The sequence below is a fragment of the Mastigoproctus giganteus genome, chromosome 11 (genome assembly GCF_048544385.1).
Source record: "Mastigoproctus giganteus isolate SK-2022 chromosome 11, ASM4854438v1, whole genome shotgun sequence".
Lineage (NCBI taxonomy): Eukaryota > Metazoa > Arthropoda > Arachnida > Uropygi > Thelyphonidae > Mastigoproctus > Mastigoproctus giganteus.
Genome location: NC_143585.1, coordinates 25,890,034 through 25,917,617, shown reverse-complemented (window position 1 = coordinate 25,917,617; position 27,584 = coordinate 25,890,034). Strand labels below are relative to the sequence as shown.

The window sequence follows — 27,584 nt, the reverse complement described above, 5'->3', positions numbered from 1 at the left end:
GCGAGAGACTACTGATGTGGGCAGTGATGTTTGGTTTATATGTCACCACTCTCTACAAAAACCAAGTCTGTAGTACAGTTCCATAAGTAGTGTGTTTGTACAGAACTAAACCTATGTTGATGCTTTGAATTCCTGGTTGCTGATTTGAAGGGATATCTGACAAAACTATCATACCACCCTTCCAAGTACCTTTGGGTCACATGAATGAGTGTCCATGGTTTTCATTTATGCTGCTGGACAGTGGTGGTTCCATCACACTTCCATTTCATGATACCATCACAGATTGTTAACTTTAGATGATATAGGTTCTCAGCAATTGTACAAATTGACAAACCAGCAACATACATACCATCCAATGATAATTATCTCTCTTAAAAATCAGTCAGCTAAGTTCTATGTGCCAACAAGTACAACTAACTTATGTAGCTCATATGTCTTCCTCAATCTGAATACTGGTCTAAATAACTGGCCTATCCAGGAAAGCCCAACGAAATATGAAAACGGAGGTGTCCGCACACTTTTTGGAGGATAGTTGTTTACGTATATTATTTTTTCCCTCTGTGTTAATAATTTTCTGATGCTGACAACTCACTTCTTTCGCAATAATGAAGAGAATTACAACTACAGCGTTACTATTTCCTGATTAGCTATTGTCATTACACCCACTCAAGAAAATTCTGAAATAAACTGCTTAAAGAGAAGGTATTTAAATCATGTATGATTTAAATACCTTCTCTTTAAATACCTTATCTGTAGATAACTCAAATGAAAACCATAATTACAATTTCCATGTCTGCACATTCAGGATAAGCCTTTATCTCACCCCACCTGAATAATGCAGATGCAAAAAGTTCTAGTCAAACTTTTAGGTAGACTGGTCTTTTAATGTGTTTTATATGCAACAACCATCATAACTTATCAATCTTCTGTTTAGAAGTTAATTAACTGTGATATGCCCAGAAATACCACTTTTTTTTTTTTTTTTTTTTTTTTTGGAAGTTCAGAATTTTTTTAAATAAAAAAGGATATCATGCTTCCATTTTTAACAGTGATGTTATCAGTTTAAAAGTTTATATGGATCAAGAAAGTTTGACAAAAAAAAATAAATGGCAGAGTTGGTAATGATTATATAGCATATGTTTAAATGGGCTTTGAACTCTAGTTTAGAATTAAGTAGTTTTGCCTAATGCTTCACCACTTGTATTTGGAGTCTTCCAATTTAAATTAAGCACCAGTTAATTAAGGTCCTTAAAGGGATAAGCAGAAAGTATGAGAGAGGTATTTTTGCATTGACAAGTGAAACTACAACACAGAAATACAAATATAAAATTTTGGGAAGCAACAGAAGATTATACTTCATGAAGTTCATCTTCAAGCAGCACATTACTGATCACTGGAATAAGTTGCCTCCCAAGGTAGTTTGAGGTAGAGTGTCCGACAATGTTCAAGACAGAAGAAATTAAATTAGTTTATTTTTTTAATTGCAGATAAGCTAATGAGGTTAATTTAATCTTTTTTTTTTCTGCCATTACCTGCATAACAAGAGAGCAAGCAAGAAAAAATAAGAAAAAAAAAAAAAAATTCCCATGATGCAGATAAGCCTATACTTCACCCCCTCACATAGCTATGATTTCAGAAAGACGAAGGAAAATACAGAGTAGCTTAAATAAACAAAAATTACAATATTAGTAACTCTGTATAACTAAAGACAATTTTTAATGAAGATGGAAGATTATACATGAAAATAAACAACAAATAAGTAAAGCAGGAAAGTGCTGGAAATCAGCTAAACCAATTATTATCATTTTCAGAAATGAGAGTTTTAAGAAAAATAAATAGAACTGACAGATAGCAGCAAATGCAAAACTGTACTACAAATAAGAAAAACAGAAAAACCTTGGAGTAACACATCCAATCAAAGGTAAGTGAAGCAAACCTAGAATGGCATGGGCATGTAAAAAGGATGAGTGAGGGAGATTAGCTAGGCAGATATTGAAGCAAAAATGAATGGTAATAGGCCCAAAGGCAGACCAAAAGGAAGCTGGATTGATAAATGTTAAACAAGCATTAGAAGAAAGAGGAAGTTACTCTGGCTAGAGCTAAAGACTGAACAGGAAAAAAGATACCATGGATTTAAATATTGAATGGAAGACTGATAGTCCAGAAGGACTGCTTCATACTAACACACTGGCCTGTATACCCACTGGGTTTATCACATTTGGATGATGGTGACTGTGGATACAAAATATGCCTTCAACAGAAATACAATGTTTCTGCAATTGGGACATTTACTTAGCTCACAGCATCCAATGGGTGACCCTAACCCACGGGAAGAAATTTTAGGATGTCACTGTTGCAAAGCATAAAAATTATAAAAAATATATATCTAAGACTTGTATTCCTGCTTTATTTATTTATTCATTCATTCATTGGACTGGTCATTATCCAGTAGTTAGGGTACATGGCCACAAGTAAGGTCTAAAAATCTGGCTGCCCTCAATAATTCAATATGTATGTAGTCACAATGAATATATAAACTCCACTGGTCTTGGTCATCTTAATAATAAATGGAAATTAATTTATTCAAAAAAAAAATTTAATTATTTTGAACCAAGTTTATTGGTTCAAAATAATTAAACCAAAAATTAAATTTAATAAAAAATTAAATAATTAAGCCAAAATAATTACATTGAGTAAATATTTTAATTTCAGTTTTCTAAGTTAATCAAATAAAATTAGATGCACCCTCCTATTATTCACTATAGCTGTGTGCTGCTTGGCATTGTCCTAGTGAAAATAGAAGCCTTTGATTTTCTAACCTATAAGCTTTGACAGTATTACCAGCTTTATATTGTCTTTCAATAACCAAACTAGTAATCGTCAATAACATTAATGGCAAGTGATGCAAAGCTTTCACTGAAGACTGCATCATTACTTTCCCTCTGTCGCAGCTTAGTCAGCACGACATCACTGTCTGCCACTCATTTGGAGGTCTGGGTTCATTACCATCATTAATTTCTAAAGTTTGCTTCAATCAGAGCTAAAATTATCTAACCTCAAGTGGAGGGAGTAAGGTCCCTCCCATTGGCTATTCTGGGTTCATCATCCTTCTAAGGACAAAAAATGTTACACCGATATGAGTAACAACAAACTTCACTGCCATTAAAGAATAAATAAATAAAAATAATCACTAGCATTTGTTACCGTACTAAACTTTTAAGTCTGGTAAAATTTTTCTCAGATTTTTGTTTGACAGAAATTTTGTAACAATGTGCTGCAAAACAGAACTGATTAAATTTATCTTGCAGTGCTATAGCTGTTTTTTTTTTTTTCTAAAACTGATGTCACCACTGTTTCTTAATAAGCTGTTAATAAAAATAATTCTCAATCATATTTGAACCATCCTCACCTATTATATGAATACATATGCACTTGACCTATTAGATGAAAAAATATGCATAGGTCCAGCAAAGAAGTGGCTGCCTTGGGATACCACCTGTGGAAAGTGCTATGTCTTAACTAGATATTTTGCTGCTTCAGGCAGCAAAATATCTAGTTAAGACACATGGCACATATCTCTGCATATGTATATTACATTTAGCTACCAAGTTAATAATATATTATACTTTGGCTGAAGTCAGTATAATTTAACTGATTCATAACAAAATTTTAGATATTTATTGACATTGGCCTTGCATATGAGAAAAGCTTTGAAAGATGGTCATGTGTTTTTTAACTTATTTAATTTTTAGTTATTCAATTTACTTAATTTATTTTTTATCTGACATTTTTCTTTCCATCACACACTGTCTATTATACGTACAGTTTTAAACTGCAATCTTTTAGATAACTCTATAATCCATATCAATCTATTTAATTAATTATAATGAAAAAAAAAAAAAAAAAATATATATATATATATATATACACATGTATATATTATTAACATCACCAAGAGAAGAATCAGCTAAACCTATACATATGTACGAGACAACTCCTTTTTTTAACCATAAGCAGTCAGAAAAGAGTTAAGTCTTGGAAAAAATGAAATTAAAACAGCAGATCTAACAGCATCAAATTAAAAGAAACTTTGAATCCCCTGAAAAAGTGCACTTTTTTTTATAAGGTTCACCATTGTTGAAAAATTAAAAAAAAATTGAAATATGTAAGAAATCTAGAGACGATGGACTCGTGAAACATCATCAGTCGGTATAAATATCGAAAATGAGTAGGTTAAGTCCCACAATGAACTTATCTAATGCAAAGATATGGAAATTTTATGAAATTTTATATGGTTTAACTCTATATAACTGAACAGGCAACAAGAGGTTAAAGACATTCAACAGTGAATTTTTCTAGTGACCTCAAACCTAAACTACAATTTTGGACCTCCAGCCCCTGTAGACTTATAGAAGAGAACTCGAATAGGTCATACTTGCCTATTTCTGATAACAGGAAATGATTTTCCAGAGCATGTACACTGTTCAACACAGCTCCCAATAAAGTACATACTTACTGAATGTGCCATTTTCAACAATGCTCGAAGCTCTATGCATTCAGCTTCCTCTACAATAACCTCTATCACATCATAGGCAACAGTGTGAATGTCTCTGAATTTTTTTATTTCCTAAAAGAGATTCAAGTATGACTGCTTGTGACTGATTCCTCTGCATTCAAGATGACTGCTTGTGACTGATTCCACCTGTTACTGCAATTACCCCGAAAGGCGCCATATGGCCTGAGTAGCCCTTGTGCCAGGAAACCCTCATAACATTTAACCAATGCTTCACATCTACAGGCAACCACATGTTAAAGTTATTAGACAATAAACCTTTCTAGTGAACCGATCATTGGTCAGTGCTTCGTATGTTAATAACTTGTAGCCAGATTTTAAATTATTTAAATTTAATTTCAAATTTCAATTTGTACCAAGTCTATTAAAGGGAAATGGGATGTGGGGTGTACATGTTGGCTCGGTTCTTTCCTGGAGTAACTAGTACAGAAACTTGATTGGTGATAACACACTCTACTGCTAAATATGGTGGTACTGCCAACATAACATGTGTTGACACTGAATCAAACAGACTATATTGTTGGTGTCTTGAATGCCATAACTGAAAGAATTTTTTTAACTAGCAAACTGAGAACTCAGTTTATTGAAAAGAAAGAACAAGATAATCTTTGTGCTCAAAGCTAATATGATCAGCTAATGAAACTATGGTGCAGAAAAATGGTTTCGATATTCTGTGAAGGTAACTACTTAGATGTGGGGATTTTCAATGTTTAACTTGTAACAGTGGGGGATTTTCTATGTTTAACTTGTAATATAGTGATTATGGATTCATTATGAATATATATGGTGTGAACTGTGTGTTTTTCTGTAGGTGCATGTCTTAAGCTGACATTTTCTTTAAAAATATTAAGATTTAAAAATTAATACTTCTGATGGATTCCAATTCTAATGTATATTTTGGTCTGCTGTGGATTGAATTAAAATGCTGAAAGTCATTAATGGTTTGATGATTTGTTATTCATAACGTGTCATCCACATACCAGATAAACAGCCAGACACTTAAAAGTAGAGTTTAAGAGGTGTTCTTCTGGATGCTAAATCTCTTTGAGGGGGATGGAAATTCCCAAGCCTATTGAGAGATGTGCCATTAAACATCAAACCAACCAACCAACCCACTGGGAATTCATAAGTTTATATTAAGTCTGAACCAAATCTGAAATATTTCACTTGAATAAAAAACAATTAAATTAATAATGCCATAAGGATTGAGAGTTGAACATTTTTTAAGGTACTGTCTTGTGTAAAAAATTCATGTACCAAGTTTGTTTGTTATTTGGTTTTTAGGAGCATTAGCAACTAAGGCCATATTGCTCCGGGAGATACAGTGGTCATTCCCTGACCTTTCCGCATCCTCCGCATTTGGTGGTGACGGGCTCGAACCCCGGTCTAATCAAGAAGCGTGTGCTACGCACTGCTGCTCCTTCCCACCTGGCTACGAAGGCGCCCCCCATGTACCAAGTAATAGTAATTACTCCAGGACAGAATTCAGTCAATATTTACACACCACGGCACTTCCTAGATCCCTGGCAAAAATTTTAGTAAAATTAAACTCCAGCTACAAGTTACTAGCACTGGCCACTGAATAGTTTGGCAAAATCTGTTGTTTAATGTCCTTAGATTTTCATAAACATGGAAGTTAAACAATAAAAAATATCCAAATTTGTGCACTACAAAAGTGCATCATGAGAACTAAACTTCTTTTAAATGGAGCTTTCTTCTCATTTTTAACATTTGAGACCAAGTCAATGTTTCAGAGAAGACTGGTTCTCTTGAATTTTCATGTGCTTCAGCTCCATTTTTTCAATAATGACAAACCTTCTGAAAAAAAGAGTGCATTTTTTCAGTGAATTCAAAGTCTCTTTTAATTTCATCCTTTACAAACACACCAAGCCTTATGATTAATAAAGGAAGCAAGTCTCATATTTATTTATAGACACTTTAGCCGATTCTTTTATTGGCATATTTCTCAAAACTCAAAGCCTTTCCCTATAAACTAGCTTAATTGTATTAACATTACCTTGACAGATATCTTCATGACTCATTGGTATATCCATGTATAAATTAGCATAATGATATTCACACAATGTTGCATCATACTCAATTTCTCTAATAAAATGCCGAAGTCCTATAAACAATAAAAATGAATAACAGAAAACTGGTAGGAAAGGTAAAATTTTAATAGAATTTTGGTAGAATTTTTAATCCCAAGTTACAATGAATGTTTAACTGATAACCATTAAATGGTTATATAAATATCATTTCAATAATTACATAATTAAAATGAAAAGCATATTAAATTTGTTGCTGATGAAAACCAACTCAGGTTCTTACCATTAGTAACTATATAGTTATACCAAGTTATTAATTTATAGAAGGGTAGTTGAAAATTTGGCCCCAGCATTCATGTACAGAATAAACTGTTAGGATATACTACAGTCAGCACTGTTCCCTCCTTTCAACAGGCAAAAGTGTGAGAGTTTCATGATGCTAGACTTGAACAATTCTGTTAGCTGACACTACAGTCAATGCCGACTGGGCTAGCCGGGTGGGTAAAGTGCCTGCCTGGCAACCCAAAGGTCGCGGGTTCGAATCCCGCCTCGGGCTTGGATCAAAGTACTGCAAAAACTTTGGGAGGTGCATTATGGCCACAGAAGCCGAAGCACCAACAACTACCAAAAAAAAAAAAAAAAACTACAGTCAATTGTGTGCCTCATTCCTCATCACATGAATGGCACAAAATGTCTGCCCTTTATGATGTTCCATCAAAGATCCAAAAAAAAGGGACAGTCACATGAGAACAAGTCCTGATTATTAGAATGTGGGCCATACTTTCCATAATGTGAGAGTAATGAATGCTACATGAGCATATGCAGTGTCCTTCAGAAAACATTCCATTCCTTATCCCACGAGGTCACAATAGCTAGTACAGATAGAACATCTGAAAACCAGCAACACTAGGACTTGTGATTGTCAGTTTTAGGTTTTTCCAGATTTCAGACAATAAATCTAAACAAACATGAATTGTCATATTAAATGTCAAAATCTGAGTGTACAGGTAAAGAGAAAACTTATCAGTAGCTTGCTCAGTGAATAGAGTGATTGATTAATTTATTGTTTTCTTTGTTAACAGCAATATTCTTTATTCTTTTATCTCCTTGACTGTTGGTTAAAATTTGGCAATGAGATGCCCATAATTGGGAAACCTGGGTAACAATTAAATTTTGAGGACTACCAACAATGTTCCATAAAAAAATGAAAAAAAAAAAAAAAAAAAAAAAATCAGGTGCTGCTGATTATAATTTGTCAAAAAAAAAAAAAAAAAAAATGTTCTGCCCATGCTTCTGAACCACAAGCTTCACATTTCTATCTTTTTACTGACAACACATCCTACATATAGGAATAAAAGTTAACATAGAAAGAAATTATCAAAAAGCAGGTAGCCAAATGCCTGTTAGCACTGTTAGAAGACCAAAAGCTGTTCTTATCCTTAACTGGACAAGCACAACTTATCCAGTTAAGGATAAGCTTAAATGTAGTATGAAAACATAGAGTAATGAAATAAATGCTTTAAACACAGTATGAAAATACAGAGTAATGAAATTTAATTTACTCATAATGTATTTTTAATTTCCTCTCTAAGTGTCAATGTAAAGTTGCAATGAGTGTTTGTTAATTCCCTCACTGTGAGTTATTAGTTGAAGAGCTGCTTGCTCTTCAAGCTGCAAAGAGAACATATTTGTTCCTTCTTTATTTACAAATAAAAAGCCTTCTTATCCCCAAAGTAATACTGTACTGGCCTTAGATATAAATTTGTTAACTTTAACTTGCTTCCCCACTATTCACTGAAAGTACAAACGGACACATTTTGTTTCACAGTCAGCAGATTTCCTACAGTAACTTCATAACATTTGCTTACTTACAAAATCTGAAAGTCTGCCAACTAGAAAACACAGAATGCACAGTGGAGAAGCAAGTGGCAGAATGAATATCTGGAAGCTTTAAGTTAAATAATATTTTAACTTCAACTCGTATATCATATTAGATCATACTTATATTAGAACTAGTTCACTATCCAACAGAGACAGTCAGAGAACAAGTTTCACACATTACTAATTGGAGTGGGGGAGGGGGTGTTCCAAACTCAGAAATGTCTGGTTTTTGAACAGCCAGATTTCAGGCATTCTGCCTCTATTAGTATTGGCAAAATGACGTAAGAAAGGACAGCTTACATATCAGTTAAAAAAAAAAAAAAAAAAAAAAAAGCTTCATTTGTCCTTCACGTCTTTAAATTATGAAAACTACCCATTCCATGATATCAGTTGAAAGTTTATTCCAATGACCACTCTCAACGAATTAAAATTTCTGAACATCTATTCTGCAATCACCCATTTTTGTGCATCATCCAAAATTGGTAGAAATGTTATCGGCATTTAGTTTATTTAATCCTTTTAAGGCCTTGGACACTTCAATTAGATTACCACCACACAGATATCTAGTTTCCAGAAGCTGTAATTTACAGAATCACCAGTCTTTCTCAGTAAGAATGCCCTTTTATGTCTCCAACTAAGCTTGTTGCTCTCCTCGGCCCCCTTTCCGACAGGTCTACTTCCGTCCTAAAATGAGATTTCCAGCTTCTACGTAATATTCCAGATGTAGCCTAACCACTGCTTTATTCAATGGGATAATCACTCCTTTGCCCCTGCTGGCAAAGTTCCTCTATATCAGGCCTGGCCAACCCGTGGCCCACTACATTATTTTTTGCGGCCCGCCAGATGATTTTTATGCTACTGACTACATCAGTGGAAAATCATTCATTAGCTGCACTAGGCATAACAAATAACGAGAAATATAATACCAGACCTGCTGTACTTCCCCGAATCCCCACCACTCCTTCCCTTCTTCAAACCGGAAACTCTGCAGATGGAAGTAATTGATTTACAGTGCAATAATGAATTAAAACACATTCACGCTACGACATCAAAAATCAAGTTTTACAACACATATGTGACAGCAAAAAAGTACCCAAATTAAGATTTTTTGAGAAAAAAATTGTGAGCACCTTTGGATCCACATACGCTTGTGAAACTTTCTTTTCAAAAATGAAATTTATTAAAACTGAATCTCGAGCTTCAATAACAGAAGAAAATCTGGAAAATCAATTAAGATGTGCAATTCCCAATACTGAAGTTCATTAAAAAAACTGAATGATCGCAAAGAAAAGCAAATATCTCATTGATGCAGATATATAATAAAAATGAATAAATAAAATAAATTTTTATGGCATATGATTTTTTATTTTAAAAGTTTGTTTTATTTTATGTGCGGCCCGCAGAAAACTGTTGTTTGTCAAGGTGGAACGCAGAACGATTTGGGTTGGGCAGGCCTGCTCTATATCATTGACAGATGTTTGTTGTTTGTTTGTTATTTGGTTTTTAGGAGCATTAGCAACTAAGGCCATATTGTTCCGGGATATGCGGTGGTCATTCCCTGACCTTTACGCATCCTCCGTATTTGGTGGTGACGGGCTCGAACCCCGGTCTAATCAAGAAGCGTGTGCTATGCACTGCTGCTCCTTCCCACCTGGCTACGGAGGCGCCTCATTGACAGAGCCCCATCAATTGTTCTAGCATCCTGTCTGCACTGCTCAAAGAACTTCATATCAGACTGTACAATTACTTGTAGGCCCTTTTCCTTATCAACCACCTCGAGTTTGGTGATGCCCAAATAGTACGTTGTTCTGGATTACTGCTGCTCAAAAAATGCTGAACCATTTATCTCATTGCCATTTTTCTGACCATCTGCCTAGTTTATCAAAATCTTCTAGAAGCAGAATGTCCTGATTAACATCATTAACTAACCTTGCCCACCTTTGTATCGAGAAATATAATGTTTCTCGATACAAAGGTGGGTTTATTATATTAATAAAATTAATATAATATTATTAATGAAATTACATTTTCATTAGTGATATTAGGGTTGTTCAATTAAAACACATTTCAGGCTTTTAAAAAAATTATTTTAGAAAATTTTTTTTAATAGTCATCTTTACAATTTAGACATGTCCCATTTCTTTACTAATCCATATACAGTATTCCTTCTTCAAACAATTCTTCGGCTGTTGACAGAATCATCTTCAATGGCTATTTTTAACTTCAATGTCCATTTAAAGTTTTTTTTTTTAATAAACCAAAACACCAATAGAGTGCCAACCTAGAATGAACACAGGGTATGTGAGTTTCCCTCTCAGCATTCCTTTTAAAGTGAGGCCTGATCTTTGCAATCTGAATGTTCCCCCTTAAGTAATGCCTAAACATATTTTCATTTATTTTATCTATATACATAAATTTTTTCCAGGGTGTGGTGGATTATGAAATCATAGTTAGGCTTAAAAGCTTACCAGAGATCATCAAAGCACATGCAGAAATTCTGATGGCGATCTCTCTTTTCCTTCTCAAGTAATGCCCAAACATTAGAAACTATAAATGGATTTCTCTCGGGGGGGGGGGGGTATGGAATCAGAGCTAATCCTAAAATTTTGCCAGGGACTAACAGAACATAAGCTGAAAATCTGGTGTTGATACAGCTTTTCCTTATTGAGTAATTCTCAAACATCTAAACATATTTCAATATATAAAGATACGATGAAACATTATTCAAGAAGCATTAATTTTTCTCACCCTGATAAGAACTGCCATGTTTCAAATGCTTTTAACTGAACATGGTTCAAACATGGTTTAGATGAACATCGAACAATGTTCATCTAAAAATGCTTACAGTAAATCCTTGATTTAAAAGACTTTGGATTTAACAGACAAAAAATTACAACTGGCATCAGAGTACATTCTGAGTATGCTCACGAGAAAGGGAACTGGAAACATGGGTTACAGCAACTACCAGCAAGCATCTTTAGATATACTCACTATTATATGGTTAAATACTCATCTCTACCCTGTTTCTATATTATAACCTCACAGTGCATCATGATCCCTAAGAAAACTGTAAAAGGTTTTCTTGGGGGGGGGATCACGATGCAACCCTCAAATGCACTCAAAAGCATTTGCATTTGAGTGTTGCGCAAAATTAAAGCTGTTAGAGAAATAATACTTTGATGTGTTTTTTCCCTGCATCTGTGAGAAAAATAGTGAAAAAATACAAACTGTGGCATGCAAAAAACACAGCTAAGGGGTTTTTACGAAATCTGACTGAAGATTCAACATACCTCAATTTTGCTTTCTTATCTCTGAATAGTTTTTCCAGGCACTACTATACAATCATGGAAAAATTATCTTCTTCTAGGCATGCATTATATAGCAACCAATAAAGTCAATGTAACCATTTAATGTTTAATGTCAAAGTTAATGTTTAGCTTTATTTCAGTGTTTTTAATACACAGAGTAACTGTTGCATTGTTAATTATGCAGGACACAACTCATCTCAGGGCGAAAAAAAAATTCTATTTAACAGACTCATCCCTGTTCATAAAATAGGAGGTTTACTTGAGGATTTAGTATCAAACAATGTTAACTAAAAAACTGCATTTTTTTAAAAATAACTTTAGTTTTACTTTACACAAATAACAATGCATATCATGTCATAGAACTGTATCTCTCTAGTGCTTTACAAGTTAGCTTGGGCTGCAAGTACATTTCTAGTAAAACAAGAAAATGTCAAATGACTTTTTCCTTGGTTAATTACAAAAACATTAACTACAAAATGATTTTGAAGTTAATGTTGTTTGACACTAAATTATCGTACTGTATCTTGCTGACAGGTTAAATCAGAAAGAATAAAACATTCAGGTTTAATTTTGAAATAAAATAAATATATTAAGAAAAACTATAGTATGATATGCTTTATGAGTAAAGAATATCATGCTACAGGTTTCTGATATTATGCCCGAAAATGTATATCGAAAATTATGTTCCACCACAAAGAATTATATAATTATGAGTTTATTACTGCTGCTGTTGTATTAAAAATAAAGTACAAGCTTGTTAATACATACCTGTTTATATAAAATTCTCATTCAGATGAAGTGAATGTCATTCCCCTGCTCAAGGACAAATTATTCTACATAAATATTCGTTTATTGTAAAATTCAGTTATCCCATAAGTAATAAATTATGTTATTTTGTCTGATTAATCAAAGCTTAATATAATCCTAATTGTAACTTAAGTGGAAATTTTTCAAACCAAGAGGTTTAAAAGTAGCTAACGAACTGTCAAGTGATTATTCTTGCTCGTGGCCAAATGTTTTCAGTCTTGGTTACCAAGAGTAGACAGCAGAACACTTCAGGTAAAAAATAATGGTTCGATGAGTCCAAATCACTGTACAGAACATTCTGATGAGCCAATTAAGCCGAAAAACAAAACCTCCCAATGCCACCATCAATTTTATATACCAATCTGATCAAGACATTACATATAACCTGAAGAGGGCACAAAGTAGAAGGAAACAATGTGTAGCCAAAATGAAATGTTTTGAATATTCTTCATAATTCACTCTTTGTGAAGCAGTATAATATTCAACTGCTTCACAAAGAGTGAATTTGGTCAGAATATCATTGAAAAACTTGATTCAGCAAGTTAATGATAGGAATGAGAGATTTTGAAGGAGCACACGGATGTTGTTGGAGGAGAATTTGAGGACTTTGCTAAGGAAGATGATGTTGCTATTATGGAAATGCTAACAGCAGAAGAGCTGCTGATCACCAAGAATATTTTTGTTACCAGTTATGAAGGTGAAAGTTAAAAAGCATATGCACTATCTTCTAAAAACAGTCCCCAAAATGCATTGAATATATTAATGAATGTTGATGGCTTGCCATAATGTTCAAGGCAAATGTATCTGTTGCATTTGATAATGTTAAGTTGATAATGTTATAGTTAAAGCAACCTGTGCAAATCAAACTGGAATCTTTCCTTAAATCAGATGAATTTATCAAAGAGTTAACTGGTTTCCATACTTCTTTTAATATTAATACTCTGATTCTGCTTTTATAGAATACTAATTATATGACGTGCGGCAATAAAGTTTCCAGACTGGTGCTGTCATGGTCATATTCAACGAGTTTGAAAATAAATCGAAATGGCATGTTGTAGTTCAAACTTCCTCCAACAGATGGTGGTACAGAGATATTCTCCAGTAGGTGACAGGTTGCAAGTAACAACCAGTTATGTTAGTAGCATTAATGTTCCATGTCATGATTTTGCAATGAATGAATATCAAATTTTGCTTTAAACTGGGAAAATCTGCAACAGAAATGAATGAAATGTTAAAGATTGTTTATAGTGATGAAATATTAAGTTGAACAGTGTGTTTGAATGGAATAAGTGGTTCAAAGCAGATGTTAGGATGTCCGTGATGCTCCAAGAAGTGAGTGTCCATCAACCTCTAAAAATAAAGACAGAGTTACAAAAGTTTGGGAAATTGTGGCAAGAGATTATCGCTTGACCCTCAGAATGATGGCTGGTGAGTTGGATATGAATAAGGAGATGATTCGTCAAATTCTGCATGAAGATTTAGGGAAAAGGAAGGTCTATACAAAATTTGTGCTGCTCAGTCTCATGAATGAGCAAAAGCAACAAAGAGTGTCTTCATGCAAAGACTTCATCCAGACCTATCAAGACAATCCTAATTTCTTCAACTGCATTGTCACTGGAAATGAGTGTTGGGTGTTTCAGTACGACCTGGAGACAAAGCGTCAGAGTATGCAGTGGACTCTAAAATTATCACCACGGCCCAGAAAGTTTCATTCATAGAAGTCCAGGATCAAGACGATGCTGATCATGTTTTCTGACAAACAGGGTGTGTAATTCACAAGGAATATATACCTGAAGGGGAGAGAATCAATGGTGCATTTTACATACAGGTGCTTCAAAGACTACTGAAGTGCATTTCCCAGGTGAGACCACAATTCTGAGAAAAAGGCAGATGGTTCTTGTTGCACAGCAATGCTCCAACCCATTCTGCATTTGTTATGAAGACATTTCTGAAGAAACATTACACTATACAGATCAACCATCTACCCTACTCTTTCAGTTTAGTGCAGCAGACTTCTTCCTTTTTCTCAAGGTGAAACTGCCCATAAAGAAAAGAGATTTCAGGATGTTAAGGATATAAAGAAACATTTTGCTGCCAAAATGAATATAATCTTTTGGACACCTTTGCTGACTCTTTTCAAATACTTTTAGAACAGTGAAATAAGTGCATTCAATCAGGTGGTAAACCATTTTTGAGCTCCTTCATTTTGTATTCTTTTTATTGCACCAGTCCAGAAACTTTATTGCCACACTTTGTATATTTTCATTCAAATTATTTTTTTTCTTATGGTTTCTCTCATAATTAAAAAAAAAATCTAAATAATCTATTATTCTTATGATTGTAATACAAAACCTAAAGTTAAGCGACATGCCAAATAAAATGGTAACGTATTGACATTTTTGGTAGGTCTCTTTGTTACAAACTTCATTATTACAAAACCTGAAATTTTAAATCCCTTGAACTTTGTATAATGAAATTCTACTGTATTTATTTAGAAAATGACAAATCTTTCAGTGATTCAAATATTCTCTTAGATCCACAAAACAGTCAAGTCACACCAATGAATGCCAAAACACTCTAAAATCTTGTTAAAATATTTTTATTTTAATATAGTTTATCAAAAACATATTAGGATAATACTCACCAATAGTATGTGTTCTGCACACGGAAATGAACACAAATGCCACCAGGGTATTCCACAAAAGAGCGAATATGCAAAATATTACTCTGGATATGAAAAGAGTCTTGCAAACCACAACATGCAGCTCAAGCACTTCACAAGTTTCATCTTTGTATACAGAAAAGCCATCAAGAATATTAACAATCATAAATAAAAGCCCCAACAAAAAGATCAAAACTGCTGCATTGATTTTGAAAAATGTTCGGGCATGCATACGTATATCTTTTAAAAAACGTGGATGCTGAAAAAGACGTCCATTTAGAGATTTTGCATAAAATCCAAAGGCACACCAAGAGTACACTAGAAATACGCTTACAGTTCCATTAGGAATATCTTGTTCTGTTTCTGCAGACATAATATCATAAGCAACATACCATGTATGACTCACGGCATATATTAATGCAGATGCAAAAGCAAGGACATGCAGTATAGTGCCCAGAATGGGTTTTTCATTACTGTGTAAAGGAATACCATTACATTTTGCAATTATATACCATGCCCAAAACGGAATATGCCTTGACTGTGTTCTAGATGTTTTTTCAGTTTTCAAGGTCTCCAAATAGGATTTTAATTTATTGTCCATCTTGCAAGACTCATAAAAATGGCACGAACCAGAATGGCTGTTTTGATTCCTCCTGAAAATAAATTATAGATGAAATATAATTGTATAAACTTTAACTGCATATACACTTGTATATATTGTATTAATTTTTACTGCAAACATAACTTTTTATTCCACTGTTTATTAATATAACATATCATTATTATTTTATTCAACACCTTACAAACCCAAAAATTAAGAACATCAAGTTAAAAAAACAGCAACGAATACTGACTGAAATTTGTACATATTTTTAATAAGATTTACTCTTATATCAACAGAAACTATTACTTGTATATTATGAGCAGCACAAAAGTAATGCCCGCCTATTTCTTCCCTCAGAAAATTTAATTCCTACAACTATGCCTTTTACATCAGTTAATCCTCAATCATTAATAGACATACTGTTATTTTTTCACAAAGTCACCATAATTTTCTATGCACTTTCATCATCTGAGTCAGATGCTGTATTCCAATCCTGTAAAATCCTTACTCTCGCTCTGCAGGGCTTTGTGCCCACTGTGCTTTAGCTGGTCGTCATCTGCAAAAGGATGCACTCCATGGAACCCATGGAGTGCATCCTTCAGCAGGCTGAAGAGATGATAGTCGGAAGGTGCAAGATCTTGGCTGTGAGAGGAGTGAGGAAGAAGAGAGCATCCCAGTTTTTCAATGGCCACCATCATGTGCACACTGGTGTGGGGTTGTGCATTGTCGTGGACAAGAAGAACCTCATTAAGGTTCTTCATTTTGTCCAACTGAACTCTACAGATGTGAGCTTTGAACTTTTTCATTGTTTCCACATATCGATCTGAGTTGATTGTGGTGCCAGCTCCAAGGAGTCCACAAGCAAGATCCCATCTTTGTCCCAAAACACTGTCGCCATAAATTTTGATGGTGCCACTCCATTCACTGTTTCAGGGTCATAATAGTGAACCCAAGTTTCATCACTTGTGACTGTGCATGAAATAAAAACCTCTCCTTTACTCTAGTAGTGCTAGAGAAGTTCCGTACACAGACGACTTTCCGGGCTTCTTTGTGCTCATGTGTCAGCATTTTCAGGAGCCACTGGGTGCAAACCTTGTAGCCTAGTTCCTTTATGTTGGTTATCACAGCAGCTTCCCTACACCTACTGCATTCCACAATTTGCATGTTGTGATGCGGTGGTCCTCTTTGATCAGTGCATCGATCTGGCTCTTGTTGTCTGTTGTCACTGATGTCATTGGTTGGCCATTTCAGAGCTTGTCAACAGTGTCACTTTCCCCACATTAAAGTGTCTTACTTTGTCATCAGATGGGTAACACAAACAGATTGCCTACCTGAAATCTACAATAGTCTCATCAATTATTTCACAGACAGGAAAATCACTATCAACACCCTCTTCTATAGCATAACCAGGTCCCCATCTAGAGGCTGCCCTCAAGGTTCCATCTTAGACCCTGCTGTGTGGAATATGGTGCTGAATGAATGGCCCTGCAACCCCTTCCAGCTTACCTCCATGTTTGCGTATGCAGACAATCTTGTTATCCTCATTGAGGGTCTCACCCAGGCTGCCCTTGAGTTGAGGGCAAATGACGTCCTGTTTGCTCTTGCACATTGGATAGAAATATGTAAGCTGATCATCTAAAACAAACATAAGCTGATCACCACTAAAACAAAGATGCTCCTCATCAAGGGAACTCTGGACATATATAGACCTCCAGTTATTTGCATTCAGAGTGCATCCCTCAAATCCTGCATTACAACAAAATACCACATCAAAGTACAACAAAATACCACAACTACATCAAAGCTAAAGTAAGAAAGCATGTAGAGATGCTTACTAGGGTCACCCACAAGGATTGGGGACTCAAAGGGAGGACCCTCAGTCTCATTTATGGTGCTGTTTTCCTCCCAATAACATCTTATGGTGCTTCAATCTGGTTTCACAGGGTATACAGAATAACCTCTGCAAACAAAGTCAACTAAATCCAGTGGCTCTTCTTATATATGACCATAGCTTACAGAACCACATCCACTCCAGCTCTCCAGGTGATCTCTAGCAATTTCCCTCTAGATCTCTACATTACCCACTGTGGTCTCCTTCATGCAGTGAGGTTTAACATTCAAACTAACTTTTCCAGTATATCCACCCTTACAGAGGGCAATCACTTTTTGGACAAGAAGTTTCTGGTCAGTTTACCAATTTTGACCAGAAACTCTTCATTCCTGACATCAGCCACTTAAACAAACATACCATGGCCTAGTTTACACCAAACCTGGAAGAAATGACTTTTATGTTGATTGGTCACAGCTCCATTAAAGTCCATCTCAAACAGCCTGGCCTTGCTGAAGACGATATCAGCCTGTGTTGTTGTTGTTATTTGGTTTTTAGGAGCATTAGCAACTAAGGCCATACTGCTCCGGGATATGTGGTGGTCATTCCCTGACCTTTCCGCATCCTCTGTATTTGGTGGTGATGGGCTCGAACCCTGGTCTAATCAAGAAGTGTGTGCTACGCACTGCTGCTCCTTCCCACCTGGCTACGGAGGCGCCATCAGCCTGTGTGGTGAGAGAGAAGACTGGACCAAATTTGCTGAACCTCAACTTCATGTAACCCTTCGGGGTTGGATCTCTTGCTGACACCACTGTGGTGATGTGGGATTTCTCCATGCAGGTCCCTCCCTCCTCGTGCCTGCACTCTTCTCTTAGGGCAGGGGTGCCATCCTCTGTTGTCTTCTGGCACTCACTCCAGTTTCTGTCACATCTATCATGTACTCTTGCTGTCCTTACTCACCTGTCTTTGGGTGTTCTCCCACTAGTGGCCTCTAATTTCCTACTTGCCTGAGGGACCCCCTACTTGTGGTCCCCACTTTTTCTCAACTTTCTCCCCTCTTCCCAACTTCTTTTCCTGGGTGCTCTCCCTCCTTCCTAGGCAAGAGGGGTTCACCCCAACAGGCTTTTCTCTACTAACCTGGCCCAGCTCCTCGTGCCACCGACAGATGCTGGAATGCCCCTTCCTGGTGGGGAGCCTCCCAGTAACTAAGTGGCCAGAGGGACAACACAAACACTGTTCTCACGATACCTACACTACTCATACCCTTATCTGGTCTTGACAGTTTTTGCTTCTTCACAATGACACTTTTGTGCGGTTTTGTGAAGGGGAGGGGAGCACTGGTACCGCTGACAGATATATACTATGTCTTAAAGTGTCTAACCCAACTTCTAACTGTACTCACATTTACAGTACTGTCACCATAAAAATTTTTGTGATGCATATAGATTTTGATAGGCATCATTTCTTTCTTGGTAAGAAATTCAATTACCACTCTGCTTGATATATATATCTGTAACGTCCACCAATTTGAACTATCCATGTGCTGTGTTCATGAAACCGATCACAACGCCACACACTATGGTGAAATTAGAGACCTCTAGTGACCATTCAGTGACGTGCGAAATGATCTACGGTGCCACATTTGAAAGCAAAAAATTAGGAGGCATTAGTTTCGTACCAGTTCTCATATAAATTTCTAGTGTTTTTTAAAGGTCCATTCTTATTTTCGTATAACAAATATGGAAGGGACTATTCACTCAGGATAAAGAGTTAGCAATGTGTGCAATATTCAAACTTCATAGTGTGCCAAATTTGAAAATGGAAGTGAATAATAGTATCTAATATATATATATATATATATATTTCTTTCACTTTTTTAAAATTATTTGTACATATAATAAGCAAAACACGTGTACACAATTGAAATTTTGTACAATTAATAGTCTTTTTTTTTTTTTTTAATTGGAAATAGTTTCATATTTATATTTTGTCTATAACACTCTTTTTTACTTTTAAGCAGAATTAATTTTTTTGAAAATTAAAGGTGTGAAAATGAAAACCACTCTTTTTAAATATTTAATTTTTTTAATAAAAAAATACATAAAATAAGTATTGCAATACATAAAGAAAAGATGAAATACTGGTATACTCCAAGCAGAATTCCAAGAAAACAAGATTTTTTGCCAAAATTAAAAAGCAAGCCACCAACTATCATGTGCTGTCATCATTTTTGTTACAACTTGGGATGCCATCACTGCAGGGAAATTTAGGAAATTAAGGGTATAGGTAGTGTAAGTATCATGAGAACAGTGTTTGTGTTGTCCATCTGGCCACTGGGAAGCTCCCCACCAGGAAGGGGCATTCCAGCACCTGTCCATGGCACAAGGAGCCAGGTCATGTTAGTAGAGGAAAACCTGTTGGGGTGAGTCCCTCTTGCCTAGGAAGGAGGACCCAGAAAAAGAAGTTGGGAAGAGGGGGAGAAAGCATTGAGAAAATGTGGGGACCAAAAGTAGGGGGTCCCTCAGGCAAGTAGGAAATCGGAGACCACCAGTGGGAGAATACCCAAACACAGGTGAGTGAGGACAGCAAGAGTACATGATAGATGTGGCAGGCATTAAAGAAAATAGTTGTAAACTAAGTCACTTTCATACAGGAAGATTTCCCTCCTGAATTCATCTAAATTTATAATTATGAATTGCTGCCACTTTAATTTAAAAATTTTCATGTTTCCAAACTTGATATTTACAGAAATTTACCCTACAATCTGGTTTGTTTTATATTATGTCACTGTCCATATGCTTGCATAGAAATTTGTTTTATGAAGAGTTTTCAAACTTTAATTACTGATGCCAATTTTTTCCTGTAGCATTAATTAAATGTTTTCTGACAGGTAGAGTGAGTTTGTCACTTGTTACTCATTTGGAGAAATCTAGAACCAAATCCTGTCAATGAAGATTTCTTAAAGGCCTCATCACTCAGGGATGTGGTTAGCTGATCTCATATGGAAGGGAGTATAATTCCTTGCAAGTTATTCTGGATTTTTTTCACTCATATGACATGCAAATTGGTCTATAACAACACAACACACTTGTACAGACAAAAACAAAATAAAGATCACATTTAGTACTATATAAACTGGTGCACTATGACAAAAGCAGTCATTACATCAAGGAACCTCCAAACAAAAAAAAAAAAAAAAAAAAACCCCAATTAACAGAATTTTCTAGCCACACGTGAGAAGTGCTCTATTTATAAATATACATTCAACTAGTTATGAAACAAATATTTTTCATTAAAGAAAAGATCAAAATATACTTACATTATACTTTGTGCTGAACACAAGTTGTCGTCCACTGACTTGGTCATCTTAAAAGAGCTATCTTCTTCCATTTTTTCTATTTGTTTCTAAATTAAGCATAAGAGTTCAAAATTCAGGAATCAGTTTATATCTCATGCAGGGTAGGCTACCTACACCAATTACACTACAAATCGATTTTACAAGATACATAAGAAATCAATCACAAAAATAAAACACAACCTAGGGAGTTTAGTATCATTCGTTGGTCATTGAACTGAAATGATTTATGGAAATCAATCAACTTGAAATGTGCACTATTAACCTGCACATGAAACTGGACAACAGTATCTGTATAACATGAAACTGTTTATTGTAGCATCAAGTGTTTTGTTGCTAATTCTGGTGATTACATATTAGATTCTTTCCTTTAGTTCAGAATTGTTTAGTTTGCTTTCGAGCATTATAATAGCTCCAGGAAAATAAATGGGCAGGGTCAAATTAGGTGACCTAGCAGGTAGTGGAGGGAATTAGACCATTCTTTTGAATTAGTCTTTCACTAAACTTTTGATCCAATAAATCCATTACACCTTGTTAGAATCACATACAGAAACTTCTGCAAAGTTGTGTGGGGGGGGGGGGGAATGCTTCAATGTCACAGTGTTACCACCTTCTTCAAATTTAACACAGTAACAAAATTTGGATTTATTAGTCTTTCTAAAATAATTTAAGGATTTTCTCTAACCTACATACACAAATTCTACTGTTGATTCAGCCAATCAAATCAAAACAAGCCTCACAGGATATGGAATGATATTATAACATTTATATCTAGAATTTTTCCAAGGTTATAGCAGTAATATAACCAGTAGGATTTGCAGTTCTGAAAAAGTTACAGTTAACATGGAAACAACAAAATACCTTGATACAGGATTTGTCTGATACTTACCCAATTTACACTTGCAGCGATTGGCAATATTCTTGTAGATTTCTAAGGGTTAGTTGCATTGTAGCACTTAGTGCTGCAATTATTGCTGTGGTTCTAAGTGGAGGCTGACAAAGTACTTTTACTTTGTCTATTTCCTTTTCTGTGGAAATTATCAATGGTTGCATTATTGTCCAATGGCTCAGTACAGCTCTACAGTGCAATTCTTTCTTAGATGCAAACTGAGCAGTTGTAACAAAACTGTATTTCAAATAAAGTTTATTCAAAGCACATTTAACCCTGCAGTGGTATAATGTAGTCTGACAGACTATATACAAAAATATTTACTGCTCACGAGTCACTGATTTGTAATTAATGGTAGATGTTATTTGTAACCTCTCAATAGTGCGTTTAGTCTTGTATATGCTGCTTATATTGTTGCTGTTATACAAACTGGCAGGGCCTGTCAGGCTACACAATATTGCTAATACTACTCTATTGTAACTGACCAAGGAGAGTTCACTGAACAATGAAAGATTGCTTCTCATCCCAGTGATATGTTTAGTAGTCTTCATTACCAAAAAAGGCCAGACTGTTATTCTGAGATGGTAATAGTAATTGTGGCATGTGATGCAAGAGAGCAAGCATTATGAGCTTATGTAGCATCAGCCAAAAAAAAAAAAATTTATGCTTCAACAAGAGACTTAAAAAAAAAAAGCCAGAGATTGTCATATTTTATAATTCTGTGAAAGAGGATAGAGGTTAACAGCTGGATAAGTTGTGTGCTACATACATTATTAGCTGGAATTCATGGCTCACTATATGGTGAGCCATGAATTTTGCAAACATCAATTTGCAAGTGACATTTCTAAGTAACAATACTAATGCAGACCGTAATATATAATGCAAGCTATTCATAAAAGGGAAAATTATCATAATAAAAGATTGGCACATAAAAGCAACATTTTTTTTTTTTTTTTTTTTTTTTGTTTAAATCACGGAGAATTTTCATCAGTGTGAATGTCCCTAAAACCTTGAAAAAAAAAAAGGGAGTATGAATAATTTTTATTTATTTATTCAATTGATTGCTACTATTTCACATTTATAATATTTGCTTCATACATAGGTGCCATAATTAATAGCAATTTTTGACAAAATTTTCAATTATTATTAAATCCCTGGCAATGACAGGTAGGTTGCAACAAACTGTGTTTTGTACATATTATTATTATTGTTGCAATAAATAAAGAAATAAAATTAATAAACATTGCAAGCTACTGGTAAAAGGTCAAAAAAATCAATCCTTTTAATATCAGTAATTACAAATGATGTGAGGAAGCAAACTTATACATCAGCAAAAAAAAAAAAAAAAAAACACCAACTTCATGCCCCTTCTAATAATTTGTCTAATCCTTCCTTAAACTTATTCAGCCTGCTCACTTCCACTCCAGTGCCACCACTAGGTCAGAGAAGTTTCACTTAACCACTTTAATGAATAAAATTGTTAACCATATTCAGCAATCATGCAGGATTGAACCACAGTCCACTCAACCGTGTTTGCTAGTACACTCTCATGCTTGGCCACTCTTGACTACACAAGGCCAAATAATACGCATTGTTTATACTCCAGCACAACCACTATGTTCACAATTAGTAATGTCAACAATGAATACAATCATTAACATTATTTAGCAGTTAACATGAGCTTGAACCACTGTCAATTCACATTCATATTCACTTGTAGTGGACTACACAGCTATGATGGCCCTAAATAGTTTACTCAATCCATTTATAGCCTTAAATACTTAGGTCTCCTCATAGGTGTCTACTTTCCAAGCAGTACAATTTGCAAAGCTGAAGTCTTTCATGGTAAGAATATCCCTTTGTGTCCCTGACTAACCTTGTTCTCTGTACCCATTTCAACAGATTCACATCCTCAAAATGAAGCTTCAAGAAGACCTATAAGCAGCCTACTATTGCCTTACACAATCACTTCCTTATTTCTGTATATAACTGAGAGAATCTCATAAGCTGCTCTAGCAGTGTTTTGGCATTTTTTTGAAATGTTAAAGTTAAAATCTGGGACCTGTCAGGCTACATGATACCACTCATGTTACAAAACAAGATGATACTACTGGCAGGTTAAAGTATGGTTCAACGAAACCTGATTCATTACCAAGTAAATTTCTCCTTCATTTCTCTCCAAATTTCATTTTCTTGTACTCCATTTTTCAGCCATTAGTACAGCAAATTTTGCATTCCTTATAGCGGTACAAATCTCCATTATTATGACTCCATTATATCTGCATAGACTATCCAATCACCTTCATTTAGGTGTTTTGACCTTCCCTACCCCCATTTCATCAGAAAATTTTTGATAAACTTGCAGAATTTTCAGCCATTTTCCCGTAATCATTACGTAATATATGTTGTATTGTACTATTTATGCTATATCATACTATTCCTTCTTAGTCATTATGTATCCTACTTTATATACATTGTTAATTTAGGTCATTCCTATAATATATATGTTCTCCCACTACACAGGGTAATTAGAAGTGACTCGTCCATATAAGCAAACAATTGCCTAGCACACCAAATTTGAGGTAAAAATTACAATGAAAAAAAAAATAATAATAATAATAAATAAATAAAATAATGATATTATTTCAATTCCCAGATGCATATAGAGGGAATGAAAATTATAATTACTCTACACTTCAGAGAATTTAATATATCAAATCTTTCAGTTACTGCAAAAATAAATATTTCATCAAAATTCTTTTTTAATGTGTGTCAAGTGGGTCAAGGTGACCTACTCCATAATTCTGATAAGCAATAACTCACCCACTCAGCAAAATATTTCTCAGGTTATCAGAAACCTCAACCTACATCTGCCCTTGGGGTTTGAGAGAGGGGTGCTGATTGCATGGTTTGCCTAGGGTGCCAGTTACTGACAACTAGTCTAGAGCCACCCTTGTATGTAGTGAATATAAACACTAAACTCTGAAATCTAAAATCCAAAACCTCAAATCTAAAAAATCTAACATTTAAAAAACTCAAATCTTACAATGGTGAATTAAATGTAGCTTACAAATATTTTTTACTTGGCTGAATGACATCACAATTACATTATATTTAGCTTAAACGAGATGTATTAAAAAAATAATACTGTGTAAATTTAAAATATTTTCAATTTCAACCACATTGCTCACTTAGTTGCAAATCAGGGTACTTTTTAAAAACTGTCTGTTCTTGTTATGCCTAATGTACTGTAAGCTTAATAGGGGCAGAAAATGGGAATATTGAACAAAATTTAATATATTGGAGCACCTTGCTTAACACAGGAAAAAGTTTTACAGAATACAGTTAACAGCTCGGAAACATGACCCCCATGGACTCACATCTGGTGAGTATGGGCTTGGCACACCCGTGGTCCTGAGCTGGATATCATCCTTCTTCTCTTTCTTGCTGATTCCTTTCTACTTCTCTCTCTCTCTCTCTCTCTCTCAGGGTAACTTGGGATTTGATTTTTTTTTTTTTTTTTTTTTGCTGGTGCAGCATAAGCCTCAGGCTTCCTTGCACCATATGGCTAATAATAACTCAAAAAGCATGAGACAGCACCTTTTTCACACCATATATAAAAGGTAAATTTATAACAGGCAGGGGAAGAAGCAAACTATATTTCGATTTGACTTTTATGCAAATATGTTAATACTGGATAAGTAACTCTCCCACCATCCTCTTTTGATTCAACGCTGTAATGGCACTAATTTTCCTCTTCTTCTGGAGCACCTTGCAGTCCTTGCTCCACACAACCAACGCACAAGGCAGTTACTTCAAATCGAAATTCACTACAAGCAATATTTTAAAATTTCCGAATGCTATCAAAACATTCTCTAGAACTTAGTTTTTAGCATACCTTTTACTTGGGCATCTAAATAACTCCGAAAGAGTAAGCGTACGGGCATTTCTGGAAGCCTTCTTGGGCATGCACTGTCATTCTTATTTACTGCCTCAGTAATCAGGAAATATGAGCTCTTTAAAACTAAATTCACTTGAAAATGAACCAAAACCAGATTATAAAAACAAAAAGCTTACAATTTGTTGACTATTTTTTTAAATACTTTTTTTAATTCAAAATCAAATACCAAACACATGATGCTACAACCAAGACACCACCTACTGTACACAAAAATAACTTTGAAAGACGCAATTTCAACACGTGATAGCACGAACATGTCCCCAAAACGAATTCAAAACTATGTTCTGTAACGAAATTTCAAAGATAAGAAACTTATAACTTTAAAACTAAATTATAAATACGAATTTTTGTGTACTGTATAATGAAAACTAATGTAATAACCAAGTATAAAAAAAAATACTATACCGAATACGTATTATACAGAATATGCAACCATATTGTCTGCTGTACAGTCAGTATTATTATTACCCATGTGCTGCACCAACCAAAAAAAAAAATTCCCAGTTACCCTGAGAGAGAAGTAGAAAGGAATCACCAAGAAAGAGAAGAATAATGATATCCAGCTCAGAACCCTGGGTGTGCCAAGCCCATGATGTGGTTACAAACGAACTGGATGCAAAAAATAATTTTAATATTATATATTTGGATTTCAGGAAAGCTTTTGACACTGTTGCACATGGAAGACTATTGTAAAAATTGGAGCAGAATAGTATTAAGGGTAAGTTACTATAATGGATAAAAGGATGGTTGGGTGGGAGAAGACAGAGGGGTAGTAATCAATGGGTGCTGCTCTTCGTGGACTAATGTTATTAGTGGAGTACCACTGGGTTCGGTGTTGGGTCCTCTGTTGTTTTGTATATTTATCAATGATATTGATGAAGGTATATCAGGCTTAGTGTCGAAGTTTGCAGATGATACAAAGATTGGCAGGGTTGTTAATGACAGTAATGGCAGTGTGCTACTGCAACAGGATCTAGATAATTTGGGCAGATGGGCTAAGAAGTGGCAACTGAAGTTTAACCTTGACAAATGCAAAGTACTGCATATGGATAGAAGTAACCCCAGAGAAACGTACCAACTGAGTGGTACTACACTTAAGGTGGTAGAAAATGAAAAAGACCTGGGAGTAATTGTGCAGTCAGATATGAAGTTTTCTGAGCAATGCAGACAGGCTGCCAGGGCAGGTCATGGGGTTTTGTCAATGATATATAGGAATTTTGCTAGCAGGGAAAAGAAGGTGATTGTCCCTCTGTATAAGGCAATGGACAGGCCACGCCTTGAGTACTGCGTACAGGTCTGGAGGCCTCATTTTAAGAAGGGTGTAGATTTACTTTAGCGTGTACAGAGAAGGGTAACAAGATTGGTGAGGGGAATGAAGGGCTCCTCTTAACAAGAGAGGCTTAAGTTCTGCAAATTGCAGTGGCTGAAGACTAGGCACCTGCGCGGTGATCTGATTGAGGTATATAAGGCCTTGAATGGGTTGAGCACGCTGAATTCTGATGGGATCCTTCCACTTGTTCAGATTACGAACCTAAGGGGGCATAAATTCAATTTAAGAAAAGACAGATATAGAATAGATGTGCGGAAATTTTCCTTTAGCCAGCGGGTGGTTAATGGCTGGAACAAACTTCCATCTGTCGTTGTGGAAGTTGAGAGGTTAAATAAATT

General features: G+C 35.1%; 1 protein-coding gene across 1 annotated transcript in view; it reads right to left on the bottom strand.

Moving 5' to 3' along the window:
- LOC150077819 (uncharacterized) overlaps positions 1–26,001 on the bottom strand; it is a 45,643-nt gene extending 19,642 nt beyond the window's left edge. The window contains exons 1-4 of the mRNA XM_090384372.1: positions 25,854–26,001; positions 21,031–21,116; positions 15,262–15,932; positions 6,591–6,698 (exon numbers count right to left, since the gene is read on the bottom strand). Of these exons, the coding sequence (XP_090240498.1) occupies positions 6,591–6,698; positions 15,262–15,932; positions 21,031–21,101 (850 nt within the window). The 5' untranslated portion in view covers positions 21,102–21,116; positions 25,854–26,001. The remainder of the gene's footprint in view (positions 1–6,590; positions 6,699–15,261; positions 15,933–21,030; positions 21,117–25,853) is intronic.
- Between the last annotated feature and the right edge of the window lie 1,583 nt (positions 26,002–27,584).